Source organism: Raphanus sativus, unplaced genomic scaffold (assembly GCF_000801105.2).
Source record: "Raphanus sativus cultivar WK10039 unplaced genomic scaffold, ASM80110v3 Scaffold1984, whole genome shotgun sequence".
NCBI classification, from domain to species: Eukaryota; Viridiplantae; Streptophyta; class Magnoliopsida; order Brassicales; family Brassicaceae; genus Raphanus; species Raphanus sativus.
In genome coordinates this window covers 1-18,041 of record NW_026617293.1, presented here as the reverse complement: position 1 = coordinate 18,041, position 18,041 = coordinate 1, and the positions used below count along the sequence as shown (strand labels likewise).

The following is an 18,041-nucleotide window of genomic DNA, read 5'->3' as shown; positions in this document are numbered from 1 at the left end:
CCTCCGCCGTCGCCGCCGGTGATCGTCGCCGATGGCTCGCCGGTGACTCGGTCAACTCGGCCGAGTCAACTCAGCGAGTCAACTCGGTGACTCGGTTGACCGGTTGGTTTGACTGGTTTAAATTAATTGCGAATTGGTTAGAGTAAATCGGTTGGTTAAAATTAATTAGATTTCAGTTAGGGTAAACCGGTCGATTTAAGTAATTAATTAATTTAATTTCGGTTAAGGTTAAACCGGGCGGTCCAATTGAAATCGATTTAGGTCAGAGTAAACCGGTCGGTTAGGCTTAATTGATTTCTGGTCAAGGTTTGACCGGGTTGGCCTTTGACCAGCGGGTTGACTTTTCCTTTGACACCCGTTTTCACCCGTTCGAAGGGCGTTCTGACTCGGAATTTCGATCTGATTTCAGATTTGGAGTCTATTTGAGCAGCTGGAGTTCATAGACATCACTTCTCTTCATTTGCTAAGGTGAGGGCTTCTCCGTTAAATCCCGAACTAGTTTAGTACTGCCATTATGAAAAGTTTAGTTTCGAAACATGATCCGTCTCTGTGAATCTAGTCTGTTTGCGAGTCTTGTTTGATTATCATTGATATTGATTGTTAAACCGGAATTAGGTTAATAGAGGATTCAACGGTTGTGTGAATTAATTGTCGCTGAGCACGGTTATATATATATGTATATACATAGTTATGAGTAGGGACTATGTGATGGGCGTGAGTTCGGAGATGTCCGAGATTCGACGCTACGGTGTGATATGGGCGTGAGTTCAGAGACGTTTGAGCTTCGACGCTACTGTTTGGGGCGTGGTGCAGAGACGTTTGCATTCGACGCTACGGTGGGCGGGGGTACAGAGACAGACTGTACTAGCGACGCTTCGAGTATATGGTTATATCCTTATAAGGAAATGCGTGGTGCAGAGATTAGCTGTGTGCTATTAGCGCATTATTTGTTGTTATGTGTGGTGTACTAGACGCCGTGTTTGTTTCATGCTAGAGCTAAGCCTACATAGTTGTAGTGCTATGAACTGAGTCAGTGGTTTGCGGTTTAGCATCCCATACCTCACTGAGCGACTCCCCTGTTGCTCACCCCTCTTTCTTTCCCCTTTCAGGTGAGACCGATGAGCAGGAGTAATCATATCGGACTGGTGCTACTATTTGGGCTCGTGGGCTTTATCGTTTTATCGTTTTATCTTTTATCGTTATTGGGCCTTTAGGCCTTTGGACTTATATCGTTTCCGCTACTTCCTATTTTCAGACCTTCACGCTTATGTTGTTATTTATATTTCGGATGTTTTTTTTCGGATTTGACTTTATGGTATGACGTGGATTTTATTATCCGTATTATTATTATTATTTTCCGCTGCGCTATTATTTTATCGTTACTATTTATTTATTATTATTTTAATTCCGCAATTATATTCGCCAGACGCGGTCGCGTCAGGATCCTTTCCAAGAAACTAGATCAGTCGGTTCACAAAACAGAGGAAATAGTATAATAATGCACGTCTTCTTCAAACTCCGATCTCAGATCCCCAATCTCATGGCCTCTCTACTTCTTATCAATTAATTGGATTATAGTCAACCATAAGGGGATGTGCGTTTTTGTGTTGTATTTTGTTGCTATAGTTATATTTTTTTTTCCTGTCAAAGGATTCATGTGATTTGTGTTATATTTTTGTATTTAATAACCATGAAATTTATATAGAAATCATGTTATTCTGTTTCAGTTATTTATACGCGCCAATCTTTTGGCCACCGTTAACAAAGAAACTAGTTTCAATAAGTTTTATTACGAATAAAACTCTTAACAACGTATCAAACCCTGACCGACACAAGTTTTAACGAAACTTCGATTGCAAATTTGCATGCATGGTAATATGGTATAACTGAGATTTGTCATGTGTGGGGGTGTGGCCTGTAGCCGACATAACATTTGTCGGTGTGGATGCAATCGTCGGTGGCGTTTTGTTATTTATTGTAATGTTTTAAACTATTTATCGATCTTATGGTTATACGACGATGTTTACTAAAATCTGACTCGAGTAACAAATGGTCGGTTTAAAATTTGGTTTAGTTAAGCATGTGCTGATTACCAACCATTAAATTGATCAACTAAAAATTATGTTAAAGGTTGCGGCGTTACAAAGCATGTGAATATGTTTGTATAACATATAAAATGGGGTTTTGGTTTAATAATGTTCCAAATTACAGACTAGTTGCCTATGTATGATTGGTTTCGAACAGCCTTGAGTTTTTTCGTTTTATTTGAGAATAAACTTAGAAAAGCAGCTTTGATTACATGATTGAGACTTGCTAGCTCATCAAAGGCCATTGATATTTAGTATTTACACACACTTATTATATATATTTTTAATTAAATCGAGTTGTGTAGTCTGAGATGGATGAAAGGTCATAATCCTCTAGAAAGAAACAGAGATTTTCAAAGTAAAAAAAATGCTTAGAAAACACACAAAACATTGATGACAATTTTTTCGTTTTAGTAAAACATTGAACAAAGGAAGAAGATTAGACAAAGCTCACTAACTTCAACAATGGCCATAACAAACAATAAAGAAAAAACCTCCAAAGGCTACTTCTATGTGGTGAGCATTGAGCTTGTTGACCCCATGAAATCACAAACCACCAGGGAAAAAGCAACAATCTCTAAGCGTCTCTCATGCTAATGTTCAGACTGTTTCTCATCGTCCTTCTTCCAACCCCAGCGTTTCCCTTTTGCATCATCTCCACAAACTCACCATAATCAATCTGTCCATCCTGTTTACATCACAAAAAAAACTTTTACATTATTAGTCTTAGAGAGGAATGTGAAACAGAGTCAATATGAGATAATAAAGCTTTTTACATTGTTTTGATCAACTTCTTTGATGATGTCTTCAAGGAAAACATCAGTCATACTATGGTCAACACACGCTTGTTGCAGCTCGTCTATCGTTATGTAACCACTTCCGTCTTTGTCAAAGTACCTAAACGCAGCTACAAGATGTTCTTCACGTTCCAGTTTGTTGAGATGTATCGTCGCTGCAATGAACTCGCTGTAATCTATTGTCCCACTGTTGTCCACATCAGCCTGTCATTTACAAGAAAGTACTCCATGTTATAACAGACAATAACAAACTACTTTTCAAATAAGATTTAAGATTTGTACCGCTTCCATAAGGTCATGGATCTCTGTGTCTTTCAGAGTCGATCCATATTTCCTCAGACCAGCTTTGAGTTCATCAAAGGTGATTGCACCGCTGTTATCAGTATCCATCGCCTGAAACATTTCTCTTAAGCCAGCAATCTCTTCTTCAGAGAGACTCTCAGCTATCACCTGATGACAACACAAACAATGTCAAGAGAAGTGATGCAGATACCATGCAGGATAATAGGGTCTATGCAACAAACACACACTCACCTTCAAAGCCATCTTCTTTAGTTTATTCATTGCAGAGAACTGCTTGATTCTAGACAGAACAGCCGGATCAAGTGGTCTATCTGGTGCAACACCGTTCTCGCAGATCCATGGATGACCTGCAAAAAAAGAAGGAGAAACAGAACATATAAGTCCAATGCATGTTTGCTATAAGTAACCATCTTTTAAGTTAAGTGGATACATACGCAAGACTTCATGAGCAGTCAAGCGTTCTGCAGGCTTGGAGGATACCATTCTCCGGATCAAGTCTTTGGCACTGTCTGATATCACAGGCCAAGGGTCTGAATCAAAGTCAATGTATCCTTTCAACACAGCATCAAATATCCCTTGCTGAGTTTCTGTTTTCCACAAACAAAGACAAAACAAAACACACATCGATCTCAGGTGACTCAAGACTTTCTAAAGGGCTAACCAAACAGGGCTTTACATGAACAACACACTTACCTGCCCAAAACGGTGGGACCCCACTCAGCAATATATAAAGTATAACACCAGCAGTCCATACATCAGCCTCAGGTCCATAACGTTTGAGCAAAACCTCAGGAGCAACGTAATATGGACTCCCAACAACATCAGTGAATATTTGACCTGAAACACACACAAGAACATCAAAACCAATCAAATCAATATTCAACAAAATACGTAGGCGGTAACTAGGCGTTTTATAGGAGATTATTGATTAGGCGGGCATCTAGACCGATTTTTTTTTTTAAATCGTTTATTTAGAAACGATTTACCGCCTAGACCGATTTTTAGAACACTTATTTTAAGCAAACATTAATTAAGAAGATTAGGATAGTTTACCTGGTTTGAAAAAGACAGAGAGACCAAAGTCAATAGCCTTGAGGGAGAAGTCATCATCCTTATTAACCAACAAGAAGTTCTCAGGCTTCAGGTCTCTATGCATAACACCAAGAGAGTGACACGCTTCAACAACTCCAACAATGATCTTGGTCAGCTCAGCAGCTTTCCTCTCGCTGTAATGCCCTCTCTGAATAATCCTATCAAACAGCTCACCTCCCGCGCAAAGCTCCATCACAATGTGGACGTACAGAGAGTCCTCGTAAGCTCCTTTGATCGTCACGATGTTACCGTGACCAGCTAAGTGGTGCATGATCTGAATCTCCCTCCTGACATCCTCAACGTCTTCTCTAGAGATCAGCTTCCTCTTGGAGATCGACTTGCAAGCGTAGTCAACCCCCGTGGCGAGTTCTGTGCAGAGGTACGTTGTCCCGAACTGGCCTTGTCCTAGCTTGCGGCTGAGAGTGTAGAGATCACGAATGTTCGGTGTTTTGTGACCGAGGACGTAGTAAGCTTGGTTGTCCATGTTACGCCTCATGGTCGGTTCTTTTAAAGGAATCACAAGAGGTGAGTTTTTGCTGTTGTTCTTGTTGGGAGAGGAGATCTCTGAGTTGTTGGTGGAAGAACTAGAGCGGTTTGAAGAGATGTTGGTAGAGGTTTTGGAGTTGTCTTCAAGCTTACTATTACTACTGGTATTGCTCTGGAAGATTTTGTCCTTGAAAGATCCACGGCATGAATTGCCCATGAAACAAATACTAACTTTCACTCTCTCTCTTCTTCATCCAAACTAACTGTTCAAACTAAAAAGAGAAACACAAATCAAAAACCCTTCTTAGAAAACAAACTTTAAAGAAGAAAAATCATCAGATCAAGCATTTTAAAGTACATCATCAACTTTCACTTTTATGTTACTTTATCCAACTAACAGTTCAGACAGAAAAAAAACTCATCAGACCAAATCCAAGAAGCTTGTCATAGAGTAAAGAAACGAACTTTAACACTCGAAAGAAACCAACAATCAGATCAACCATTAAAGAGTCAAAAGGAGAAACCACAGGAGCTACTAAATAGTCAAATCTGAGTTTTTTTTTTTACTAACAAAGGAATCAGAAACAGAGGAATGAAATAAAAGCAAAAAGAGAGGATCTAGTTACATACTACTTACCAGTAATTAGAGAACGGTGGTGACGCAGAGAAGAATGAATCTTGATTTAAAAAGAGAACTTTGAGAGACTCAAAAGATAGTCACAAGAAGAGGAAAGCTACAATATTTAATGTTTATTTCCACCAAAGGAAAGCTGCTCCCAGTTTTAATACTATATAGTATAAACAAGATTTATTCGAATCTCTGTAAATAGAAAATATTTTTTTTTTTTTTGAGTTTAATGTTTGGTGAGAGACTGGTCGGACAATTAGATTCGTTGGATGAGAATGTGTTTTGTTTATTCGACGGCAACGATTGTGGGAATGAAAGTTCTTAGAGAGTGCTCAACAGCTCCTTTTCTTTGACCCTCTATAGCGGTTTCCTCTCACGTTCTTTTTTTTGACAAGTCTTTGAATATTCGGATTATAAGTTGATGATCATTGACAAAGTTAAGTCTTTACTTATGGTCAACACACTGAGTCCAAGTCAAGAAGTTTTGATTTATCCAGACGACGCCGGTTCAAGTCAATGGGTTTAAGAGAGGTATGTATACATAATACATGTGCGTTGACTATGAACGTGACATCTGCTGCTTCTTAGTTACTTGAACCATCATATCTATTTTGGGAAAGGAGAAGATATGTTAACCTTTTTGTGTTTAACCATGCAACCTATGTAGTAATCCTAGATTAATAATATTTAGAAAATAATGTTTTTAGACTCATTAATCACTAAACTAGAAAAACCAAACACAACCGGAGAGAACTGAGTTAACCAAACCAAACCAGCTAATCAAACCAAATTTTAATTCGTAAAATTATACTGACGGACAACTTTGGATGATAAGGCCCATGAAATTGGCCCAATAATAAAAAGCAGGGAAACTGCGGAAACAAGGATAAGTCTTTTCCTTACAAAGGAAACCGCTCTGTTCCTCAACTGAAGTTAACTGTCTCCCTGTCCCTCCATAACTTCCTCCCCACGTAACCGTCTCCTTTTACTTAAGCAACTCTTTCTCTAACCTTTATCCTTTTTTTTTCTTCTCTTTTCTCCCATCGCAATGGCCACCAATAATTCTGATTCTGATCCCAGTTTTCACACTCCACTTACCCCTACTTCTAACGCAATCATCCCTATCTATCCTAATCCAAATCTCCAGCTTGCTTTATCTCCAAGTTACAATCAGAGCCCTAGAAAGAAACGCAAAACCGTTGCGCTACCCTCTAGTTCTTCACCAAAACCAAAACCAAAATACCCTAGAAAGCCAGACCCTAATGCCCCCAAAATCACACGTCCATGTACCGAATGTGGCAAAAGGTTTTGGTCATGGAAAGCTCTTTTTGGTCACATGAGATGTCACCCCGAGCGTCAATGGCGTGGCATCAATCCTCCTCCTAACCACCGTGGCCCTACCCCGGCTTCATTTTCAAACCAGAACCAGAGATCACCAAAATGGGTCTCCCTTATGACCGAGAAAGATCATGAAGTCGCTTCTTATCTCTTAATGCTGGCTAATTCCACACCATCATCATCAAGTTGTGGTGAGCGGTTCGAGTGTGGGGGTTGCAAGAAAGTGTTTGGATCACATCAGGCTTTAGGAGGACACAGAGCTAGTCACAAGAACGTTAAAGGATGCTTCGCTATAACGAACGTTGCCGATGATCCTATGACGGTTACTACTACTACTACTCCTAGTGATCATGATCACCAGGGTAAGATCGTTACGTATTTGGGGCAGCATAAGTGTAATGTATGTTTCAGAGTGTTCTCTAGTGGTCAGGCTTTAGGAGGCCACATGAGATGTCACTGGGAGAAACAAGAGGAGACTATGGTCTGTGGTGCGTTCGATCTGAATGTTCCTGCAACAACACATGATCTTTCTACTTCGGACACACCAGAGTGTTCATTAGATCTTAGGTTAGGACTTTAATTAGTAAAATATAATTATAGTTATAAATTAGACGTTGGCTTCTAATATATCTAGGATAATGTTGTGATATAATGATCTGGATAATGTATGTCGCTAGGATGTTGGTGTGTTTGGTGTGTTCTTACATATAAATGCTTAATAATGACATGTGTTAAAACTGGATACAAGTGATTGTATCAAACTTTCATTATCTTAGCAAAAAATAAATAATAATGAAATGTGCAATATTCTTTATTTTTGGTTTTCAGTGTACTCTTTTGGAAACCCATATCTACAACATACAGGAAAAGTTACAACAAATAAAAAAAAATTGAATTAATACACTGACAATTTTAATATTTGGTATATTTTTGTAAATATCATTGAACTTATATGGAGAAATCCTAAGCTGTAAAAGAAACTCTCAAATGTATTGACCAATAGTAACAAAGAGTTCTTTCAGAAGCACATTTAGCCGTTTTGAAAAAATTAAACCAACCTTTTAGAACCAATTAATTTTACAAGCGATTTTCTTTGGTACTATTCTTGCCAAGTTTCGTTATTTGCCCTGATCTTAAACTCACCACGATCTCATTCTACAGTACATCGATTAGATTTAGATCTTATTTCGCTAAAGAATCTTAGTCTTATATCTAATCCAAGATAACCAGCTAGCTTTAACATTACATAATTAAGATTGAATCCTAAAAAAGCTATATTAATATTCTGAAGATTCAGATGCATTATAGGTAAGCACGCAGAACTACTTACAACATGCACGAACCCTAATCCGAGACAGTTTTTCAATTAATCTTCTCTAATTTATTAAACAATCATATAATCAGTTGTCCTTCAAACATTAGCCAACTAGTGCGACACACAACCTTGGCGAAATATTCAACTACTGATTCTTTTTTTTATAACAATAGATATCGTTTACAGCGATGTCTGTTAGTATATAAATGCATCAAAAACAACAAGAAGAATCTTCTTCTAAGATTTTCTATTAAAAGTATATTAAAATATATGTAGAATGCAATTTATCAAAATGAAACGAAATTTTTCATTGCTCTTGTTTATTCGGCTTAGTTGTGCAAATCACACGCGAGTGTTCACGCACATATTTGATACATATATGTATGTTTATAAATATAGATATGAAGGCTTACGTATGATGAAGTTGACCGATTTATCTCCTCACACGTTCTTTGCATCAGAAAAATGTTGAAGTATGCTCAACTAAAGTTTTTTCCCAACATGCTCAAAGTTAGTTTAAACAGACGAACTCGGCTAAATATATCCAATTAGTATATTTATTTAGTATTGAATAATTTGACATGCATGAATGTATAGCAGTGACTTCAGTAGTTGGAACTTCCCACCATTTGACTTTAACTATATACAATTTTTTTTGTTCAAGTATTCAAAAGATATTATTTGAGATATCCCACAATATACATAATCTTGCTTACTGATTAAAGTATATAGAAGACTTTTTATAAACATTATGCTGATGCTTGCTGACTTTGCAACATGATTTATAAACATTTATCAGGTTGAAGTCATAAGAAAATGTCAGAAAGATATCCAACAAATTATATTTTAAAATGAATTTGACGATCACTGATTGTTTGCTGATTCTGCAATACGATGTTGTTTTATTTTAAATCGTAACTTACTAATTCATACATCCCGATCCGAAATGAAAAAAAGGTAATCAAGGTGATATTAGAAACATGTCAGTACAAGTATATACAACATATATATGGTTAGGTATATATGTATTTTAGTGTACTGTGAATATAACTAGATTTGATTATATATGTGGGAAGCACGTCACTGGGACTTATTAAAGATAACCATATATAACTTTTAATATGCATATATTGAACCATAATTAACTAGACTAATCAAATCATATCGAATTCTTGAGAGAGATTAACTTATATTTTAGTCCAGACTTTACACCTAACCAAACCTTTTTGAAGAATACTAAGAAATAGCAAATTGTTATTATGGAACAGTTCTATTTAACTTCTAGCTAGTGTGATGCCACAAGCCCACAAGGGATGGAAACAAGAAAGTAATATTTAATCACTTAGCTTTCATTTAAAAAATCATTAAAAGGCGTGACATCATCTTCCATTTTCGTGGGATTACCTTCAAAAAATATAATTTATTCATGTTAAATTACTATCTTTAAAACAATCAGTACTAGTTAACATTTTCCTTAAAAGATTCAGCGCCACTAGCTAATTTATCCCAACACACAGCTACACATGTATACAGAGTTACATGGCGTTGAGATGGTATTTTGATTTTTCTGTTGTAATATGGAAGTCTTTCATCTAAGTCTTAACTAATAAGGAAAAATCATGTAATTAAGGAGTGAAACTAGTGTTTCCAGAAAAGCGACATGTGTAGGGCCTGCCGGATTCGGACAAATAATTCCAGTAAGATATTTTGGTGCTATTTTGTTTTATAGATAAAATTAGAGAGATGTTTCGTGCACGACAATATATTTCTTATAATTAGTCAATTAATTTGAATGTACATACGAGAGAACCTTTTCTTTATTTTTTTTGAACACCACGAGAGAACTTAAAAGTTACTATAAAGACAAGGATTCCATCATATGTATTTAGAAGTAAAGAAACTGATGGAGATTATAGTAATAGACTGTTAGTGACCATCTTATTAAGTCAGGTCTTGGATGCGGCGAGTCGGGGATCAGACGATGAGGAAGGGACCATGGCTCCTCAGATCAGTGAGAGTCATGTGATACTGACTTTTTGGAGCAAAGGGCTTAGCTCTTAACCCATCTTTCTCCACTCCCAAAACCTGGCCCTTTGGAGATTATTTTATAATAATACACACTCATCATTCTCCAATGTATGATTTTCAAATTAATAAATTGAGAAGAACATGTGTATAAGACCGGATTGGATGATGGATTTGCCGTATAGTTGGCCTTGGGTCGATTTACTTTCCTTATCTTGAACTTCTCAAAGTACATCTTGAAGTCGGGGGAGAACGACGTAACCCAAAGCGTATACCTATATTTGTTGATTTACAAAATTTCTGCAACTATTCTAGATATCACGCATTAGAAATGAAAATGTAAAATTTTGAAAACGAAGGACTAAAAAAAAATCATATCATACAATACCATTTATAACTAAAATATTCAGGTGTGTGTTTTAGAAAAACAATTAAAATATATTCAGAATAGAGATTGATTTGGTATCACAAGTTGCATAGAGATTAAAAACCATCTTTTCAGAGAAGTTATCTTGTTTTCAAATGATTAAAAATATTTTTATTCATATTTAGAATTTTGTGTGTTGATTACTAACTAGGGCTTATATGTCAAATAACCAAAAAATATATTAGATTTTGGGAGTGAGAGTAGAAAAAATAGGAAAAGAAAATATGAAATAAATTAGATTTTTGTTATTTAGTGAATTATAATTTTTTTTCTTAGTTATTATGTCCAGTTTTCCTACTAACTATAAATACCCAATAGTTCTAATGATTTCTTGGTTACACTTTTGTTTTGGACAAATACTCGTTCTGTTTAATACTCCCTATGTTTCTAAATAAGTGTCGTTTTAGAGTTGTGCACACGGATTAAGAAATCATTAAATTTTGAATATTTTCCATACAAAAACATCATTACCCATACATCTCAACCAATAGAAAAATAAAATACATAATAAAGTTAATAAATTCTGAATTGAAATACTAAAACGACACTTATTTTGCAACGAAAATTTTTCTCTACAACAACACTTATTGAGAAACGGAGGGAGTATTAAGTGTTATTCTAACTTTTAAAATTTGTTTCATTATAAGTATTGTTTTATGTTTTCAATGTATAAATTAAATAATTTTCTAACTTTTACCCTTATTTTCAGGTCATTAATTAACAAAACAATATATTAAATAAGGATAAAATAGAAAATTTAGTAATTTTCTTAATCTGTGGAATTTTTTTTTAACGATATTTATTATGAAACGTGTGAAATATTTCTTGGTCACACTATTACACTAATTAGAGTTAGCTCCTTTGTTATGGTAATGAACAAAAGTGAGGACAAATTTCATTATTTTGCAATGAAACAAATGCTTTCCCTTTCCTTTCGACAAATGCATTTCAGATTTTCACTTCTAACGTAAAGAGGCAATTATGTGGTTTAACTGACCGGGTACATTTTTTCACTTCCACTGTAATATTTTGGTATTTTCATATTGTGTTCTTTCATGAATCTGTATCTGTATATTCATTCTAAATTTTGGACGTCTCGTATAGTCATTTTATTTCATGTAAAAATGCGTAATATTTTCTAAGAACTTTGTTAATTTCTCAACAACAATACTACCTAGTCATTGAACTTCAATAACTCTAGTAATTCATAAATTATTACGCTTTATGGTTATCATGAAAGAGGAAAAGCACGTATTTTAAAAAAAATTAAAAAGAGGTTAGTCAATAGTAATTAACAAGTGTGAACTTTTATTACTGAATACAATTCAATCAGCTAGTCAACGAATAATTGTATAACTCGAAAAACTATTTCATTATCTTCTTCCATGAATCGAACTTACATGGATGCCATTTGAAAGCACTGAAATATTTTTCAGAAAGCATTAAAGCTTACAAAATTCAATGAATATAAATAACTTTGTTTAACCTTTTTGTACTGGAAGCAATACAAAATTCAATCTTATAGAAGAAGAGAATGATCACTATTGGATAATTATTTTAGTCTGCATCATTCAATAAATCTTTGTGTATCTATATAAATGACATTCAGAGAGACTTAACCATTGTTTATGCAGAGTGGCATTTTTTTAACCATTGTTTATGCAAAGTGGCATTTTAAGAAAACTTCAAACTATTAACAAACAAATAAAAAACTTTAAAACTAGGGCTGAGGTCACAAAAGGATTATTGTTTTAATGAGAAGTTAAAGAAAGAATCTTGAAGGTCAAATAATTAATGTAACCTGTTCAACATGACAGACATGTACTGCAAGAATCTTTCTTCCTCTTTCATTTACTACATATCAAAGTTTAACCAACGAAACAGAGCAAAGTACATACTTGCTTACGTAATCATAGATATTTATATCTAATTAGTACTATATATTAAGACAAGAGATCACCAGCTACATAATTAAGAGAGAACAAACATCTCAGCTCTTTAAAAACCTCAACATCAACTTCCTTTCCTCCTATTATCATCCTTTTGCAGAAGAAAACAGAAAAACAAAAGATCTTTATTTCTTCTTTTTAACTGCAGGTGGGTTTTTTTCTTTTTAAATTTAAGTGTGTAAATCTAAGAACAGTAGATAGATCTTATTGGCTGGTATAAAACGGGTCCACTTTGTTCTTGGGGAAAGATTCTGCACGCCCACATGGTGGAGATTAAAATAGAGTAGCATTACCCTTCATCACCTACTTGTGTCCAGAAAGAAGTGGTGATGATAATAGATCATCTACTTGAGCAAAAGACTTTTTTCACAGTTTTTTTTTGTTTTTTTTCCTCAGAATCTCTCTATCAGTTATGTACCTGTGTACCAATAAAAAAAGACCAAACAAACCTCTTTCTAACTGAAAACAGAGCAAAATCTTTTGTTTTCTGTCAGCTTATTTACTTCTTCTGAGTGTTTCTGAAACCCAAAGTCAATCATTCTCTCTTTTTTTTTAAACACAGTCAATTATTCTCTTTATTAATTTCTTGAAAATTCTATCAACTTGCTCAATGAATCTTGATAAAAGTAAGTAATCTATTTTGTTCTTTGGAAACTGATGTCATAGAGCATCAGGTTCGTAATTTATGAATCTCATTCTTTTTTTCTTCATCTTCTTCTTTTGTGTTGCATTTATTTTCTGCTGGAAATTTCTGTAAATTTGCTTTTAAAAAGTCTCAATAATTGCCCCTCTTGGAGTTTCCATGTCCATTGGTGTTATTGGAGTACAATGTTTTTCAAGTCAACTCTCTCTAGCTTTTATATATTTATAGCCTCCCTATGCTTTCATAACCTTTCCTAGACTCTATTATAAGCATGTAGAAATGCACCTTTCATCTTACAGTTGACAAATACTGAGTTTTGCTCCTCTCTTCTCTTATTCTTTGTTGAGGTTTTGATCATGTTTCTGCAACATTTTATTGCAGATAGTTTCTACAGTCACCAAGGAAAGGAACCATAAGGAGACCTCAAAGACACTTGTTCTCACCAGTTCATAAAGAAATAGTCCTTCAAAATCTGATAGTTTTGTTAGGCTTCTGGTGGATGCAAGATTGAGTTACAAAAAGGATTCTTATATGGAAGGTGGTAGTGGTGGTGGACATGGCGGTTTCTTACCTAACTCTAGCTTTGGTGCATTCTCTGAGACGGCTACGAATATGGACTTCATGGACGAACTCTTCTTTGATGGATGTTGGCTTGAGGCAACAGATGGTAAGAGCTTGAAGCAGACAACTTATACCAACATGAATGACAACAACAACTCTTTCCTTTATGACCATATCTCTAAGGTAGAGACAGGGAGAAAGTTTCCTTCAACAACACCAGGTTCTCTCAAGATCGAAGATCTCACCAGTCAACCAATGAACCAAGTACCTTCTGACCACTCTGCAGCTATGATTTCTACACAAGCAGAGAAGTTTCTCCTTGAAGAAACTGAGAGAGGTAAAAGATGGTGGATAGCTCCAAGAACAAGACAAGGCCCTTCTTCATCAGTGAAAGATAGACTAGTACAAGCTATCAAGGGTCTTAACGAGGCGGTGCAGGATAAAGACTCCCTTATACAGATATGGGTGCCAATCCAACAAGAAGGCAAGAACTTCCTCACCACTTTGGAGCAGCCACATTCCTTCAACCCAAAACACTTGAGTCTTAAAAGATACAGAGATGCCTCAGTGGAATACAACTTCCTGGCTGATGAGGATTCCAAGGAGTCTGTAGGTCTCCCTGGCCGTGTGTTCCTTGGGAAGTTACCTGAGTGGACACCTGATGTGCGGTTCTTCAGAAGTGAAGAGTATCCACGCATCAAAGAAGCTCAGAGATGTGATGTTCGTGGATCATTAGCTCTTCCTGTGTTTGAAAGAGGTAGTGGGATTTGTCTAGGTGTTGTTGAGATTGTCAGAACAACTCAAAAGATGAATTACAAGCCAGAACTTGAGAATATCTGTAAAGCTCTAGAGGTTTTCTCTCTGCCCCTTTGGATCACAAGTTTTGTTTGTGTATTTGTGTTAGCCTAAAGAGGTTGCTGTATTTCTGTAGGCTGTTAATCTAAGAAGTTCAGAAAACTTGAAATCTCCAAGCAGTGAGGTGTGTCAAAAAATGTTCTCTAAAACCAAATCAATTTGATAACAATGACTTTGCTAAGTGTCATTTACAGTTTCTGCAGGTCTATGATCAATTCTATTATGCAGCATTACCTGAGGTATCAGTCTTTTTGACATCAGTCTGCAGATCATATGATCTGCCTCTGGCTTTAACATGGGCACCGTGTGCTAGGCAAGGCAGAGGTGGATCCAGACATTCAGATGAGAACTTCTCTGAGTGTGTTTCAACCGTGGATTCTGCTTGCTTTGTTCTGGACCAACAGAGTTATCATTTCCAAGTGGCATGCTCTGAACACCATTTGCTTCAAGGGGAAGGCATTGTGGGAAAAGCATTTAAAGCGACCAAACTGTTCTTTGTCCCTGAAGTTACCACTTTTAGCAAGACCAATTACTCTCTTGCGCACCACGCTAAGATCTCTGGTCTACATGCCGCTTTGGCTGTCCCTTTGAAAAACAAATTCAATGGTTCTGTTGAGTTTGTGTTGGAGTTTTTCTTTCCCAAAAGTTGTCTTGACACAGAAGCGCAACAAGAAACGCTCAAGTCACTGTCTGTGACACTGCAGAATGATTTCAGGAGCTTGAATCTTGTCATTGATAAAGAGCTAGAGCTGGAAGTGGTGTTTCCCGTTAAAGAGGAACTGCTTTTCTCAGAGAACCCTTTGCCTCTGGAACCTTTGCCTTTGGAAGAGATCTCTCAGGAAGATTCCTCATGGATCTCCCACATGATAAAGGCTAACGAGAAGGGTAAAGGCGTGTCCCTTTCATGGGAGTATCAGAAAGAAGAGCCCAAAGAAGAGTTCATGCTGACATCTGGCTGGGACAACAAGAATCAGATTAGCCGTGGCCACAGTAGCTTTGATGCATCTTCCTTTGGTGTGGGACAAGGACAACCGTTGTTAGGAAGTAGAAGACCAGGTGAAAAGAGAAGAACAAAAACAGAAAAGACGATTGGTTTAGAAGTTCTTAGACAGTACTTTGCAGGAAGCCTCAAAGATGCAGCCAAGAACATTGGTGGTAAGAAAACTTCCTGTTATTTTAATTATTTATATTTCATAAATTTCTCAGATAGTGATTAAATTCATTCTTATGTTGTTTTAGTTTGTCCAACTACATTGAAAAGAATATGTAGGCAACATGGGATAACAAGATGGCCTTCCAGGAAGATCAAGAAAGTGGGACACTCTTTAAAGAAACTCCAACTTGTTATCGACTCTGTTCAAGGTGTTCAAGGCTCTATCCAACTAGATTCATTCTACACAAGTTTCCCAGAGTTGAGCTCCCAGAATGTATCTGGAACTTCCTTCAAGAACAATGACCAGTCAAGACACTTGAATGCTCAAACCGAAAAGGGTCTTTCAGCTCAGGGAGTTGCTTCAAGGTCACCACCATCATCTTCTTGTAGCCACAGCTCTGGTTCAAGCACATGCTGCTCAACTGAAGCTAATCAAAGCACCAATACTGCTAATAATACTTTAACCACTACTCTGATGGCTGAAAATGCTGGTGAAATCTTGAAGAGAGCTCGTAGCGAGGTAAAACTTCACACAGTGAACATGGAGGAATCAAAGCCTCTCTCAAGAACACTAAGCCACAAAACAATCAGCGAGCATCCTCTTTTCAAGAGTTTACCAGAGAGTCGTAGCAGAAGCTTGAAAGCTGGAGGCGGATTTAAAGTGAAAGCCACGTTCGGTGAGGCCAACGTAAGGTTTACTTTGCTCCCAACATGGGGCTTCAGAGAGTTGCGGCTAGAGATCGCTAGGCGTTTTAACATAGATAATAATAATATTGCAGCCTTTGATCTTAAGTACCTGGATGATGACAAGGAGTGGGTTCTTCTGACGTGTGAAGCGGATCTCGAGGAGTGTATCGACATTTATAGATCATCACAGAGCCGCACTATCAAGATCAGCGTTCATGAAGCTTCTCAACTCAAGCTGAGAGGCTCTTTTGGTAGTACTGGTCCTTCGTTATAAGCCATATGGAAAGGTCGCTACCTGAAAGGACAAGGAGAATCTTCTACTAATTTAACAGTGTGTTAGAAACAAAATATTACTCACAAATTTATAGACTTAGGACATCGTTTGTATACACACTTTCAGTGCCTTGGAACAATACAATACTATTTTGCAAGCAGTAGTAGTGGACTACTCAAGACTGGTTTTCTGCATCGGCTTTAGCATGTTTTTTTGTATAGTAAGGGCGATATTGCATACCAGGAAAACATGCTTATTTGTATTTTATTTTATGTTCTGGATTCTACTAAGGTCTACGCTAGTATGTTCTATTGAAATGCTTTCTATATCTACACATGAAAACATTCGTGCAGTTTCCCTCTTTTCTTTTCTTGAGAAGCAAGAAAAAGACAGAACAAAAACTACCATTATCTAGTGCCTACTGGTCCTCCAAGTTCTCATCTTTGATCTCTCCTCAGATCCTTTAATCTTTCAAGGAAAAGCAAGCCTCCAGACAAAAGATACAAGAAAAGTTATTTCTCTGGAACCTATCACTACCACCTTACCTTCAAAGACAAGAGACAACAGCATGCAAATGTGCGGCCATAAAATACAATTTCATCGATTTTTAGGAAGAAATGGAAACAAGTTTTGCTTGAAAGGTGGGCTCAAGAATCCTTGTAGGTGGGGGTGTGAGCTCACTAAACGTGCAGCTGAGGAAGGAGCTTGACCTCTTTGCTTCTCTAGTCAACTGCTTTAACTTGCCTGGTTGACATCGTTGTAATCAGAGAGAGAGAGAGCTGAAGGCGAGTATGCAGGGCTCAAGCACGAGGTTGTTCCTGGTAGAGATTCTTAAGGCCAGTTTTTTTTTTTGATAAGTATTCTTAAGGCCAGTTTCCTCATTAAAAGTTCGAATTTTTATGATATGCGTCTTGTGCCATGCTTGTTGTCTTTATGATATGCGTCTTATTTTGATGGTTTGTTCTTGGAATCTTGTCTTGAGAGGTCGCTAAAAAGTATATATGCATCACCTACAATGAGATTGTCGTCGATAAACGTTGCATGCAATTTGTAGCCAAACAAAACTAAAAAAAAGTATTCAAGCATTTCTTTGTTTTTCTCCCGGTGAGATCTCTCTTTTTATAATAGATTTTACCAGTTTCATTTCTTTAAAATGTCTAACTTGTTTGCAAAAAGCCCATCTAAAGATCTAAATGAATCATTTATTTACGTCTCTCTCAATATTTGCTTTACCTTCTAAAATTGTCATGTTTTCTTGATGATGCGATTTTTTTTTGTTTTGATGTGGGTGGTTTTATTACATTTAAATTTTATCTAAAATGTGAAAACATCTTATATTGCATATATATTCTTGGACAATTAGTTACTCGATGTATAAACTAAAATCGACTTGAAAGATAAATTTTAATTTGATGTAATTT

At 36.4% G+C, this 18,041-nt stretch overlaps 3 protein-coding genes across 6 annotated transcripts; 2 read left to right on the top strand and 1 right to left on the bottom strand.

Annotated features, from left to right (window-relative positions):
- Positions 1-2,437: 2,437 nt before the first annotated feature.
- LOC108855032 (calcium-dependent protein kinase 5) lies at positions 2,438-5,561 on the bottom strand. Its single transcript, XM_018628717.2, has 8 exons — positions 5,403-5,561; positions 4,241-5,037; positions 3,881-4,024; positions 3,622-3,774; positions 3,419-3,534; positions 3,167-3,334; positions 2,864-3,088; positions 2,438-2,775 (listed from the first exon to the last, which is right to left on the bottom strand). The coding sequence occupies exons 2-8, from the start codon at positions 4,980-4,982 to the stop codon at positions 2,665-2,667; spliced, it is 1,659 nt and encodes a 552-aa protein (XP_018484219.1). The 5' UTR covers positions 4,983-5,037; positions 5,403-5,561; the 3' UTR covers positions 2,438-2,664.
- Positions 5,562-6,345: 784 nt separating this feature from the next.
- On the top strand, positions 6,346-7,311 carry LOC108853485 (zinc finger protein ZAT3-like). Its single transcript, XM_018626897.2, has one exon. It carries the CDS (start codon positions 6,442-6,444, stop codon positions 7,309-7,311), a length of 870 nt encoding a protein of 289 aa, XP_018482399.2. The 5' UTR covers positions 6,346-6,441.
- A 5,435-nt stretch (positions 7,312-12,746) lies between these two features.
- LOC130505065 (protein NLP2-like) lies at positions 12,747-16,903 on the top strand. Of its 4 annotated transcripts, XM_056999672.1 has the most exons (6): positions 12,750-13,073; positions 13,472-14,503; positions 14,583-14,630; positions 14,701-15,661; positions 15,746-16,347; positions 16,439-16,622. In XM_056999672.1, the coding sequence occupies exons 2-6, from the start codon at positions 13,622-13,624 to the stop codon at positions 16,484-16,486; spliced, it is 2,541 nt and encodes an 846-aa protein (XP_056855652.1). In that variant the 5' UTR covers positions 12,750-13,073; positions 13,472-13,621; the 3' UTR covers positions 16,487-16,622. The 4 variants fall into 4 exon arrangements, with proteins under 4 accessions (XP_056855653.1, XP_056855652.1, XP_056855651.1 ...); XM_056999673.1 differs by lacking the exon at positions 16,439-16,622 and having other exon boundaries at positions 12,747-13,073; positions 15,768-15,934; XM_056999671.1 differs by having other exon boundaries at positions 12,751-13,073; positions 14,710-15,661; positions 15,746-16,903.
- The last annotated feature ends 1,138 nt before the right edge of the window (positions 16,904-18,041 follow it).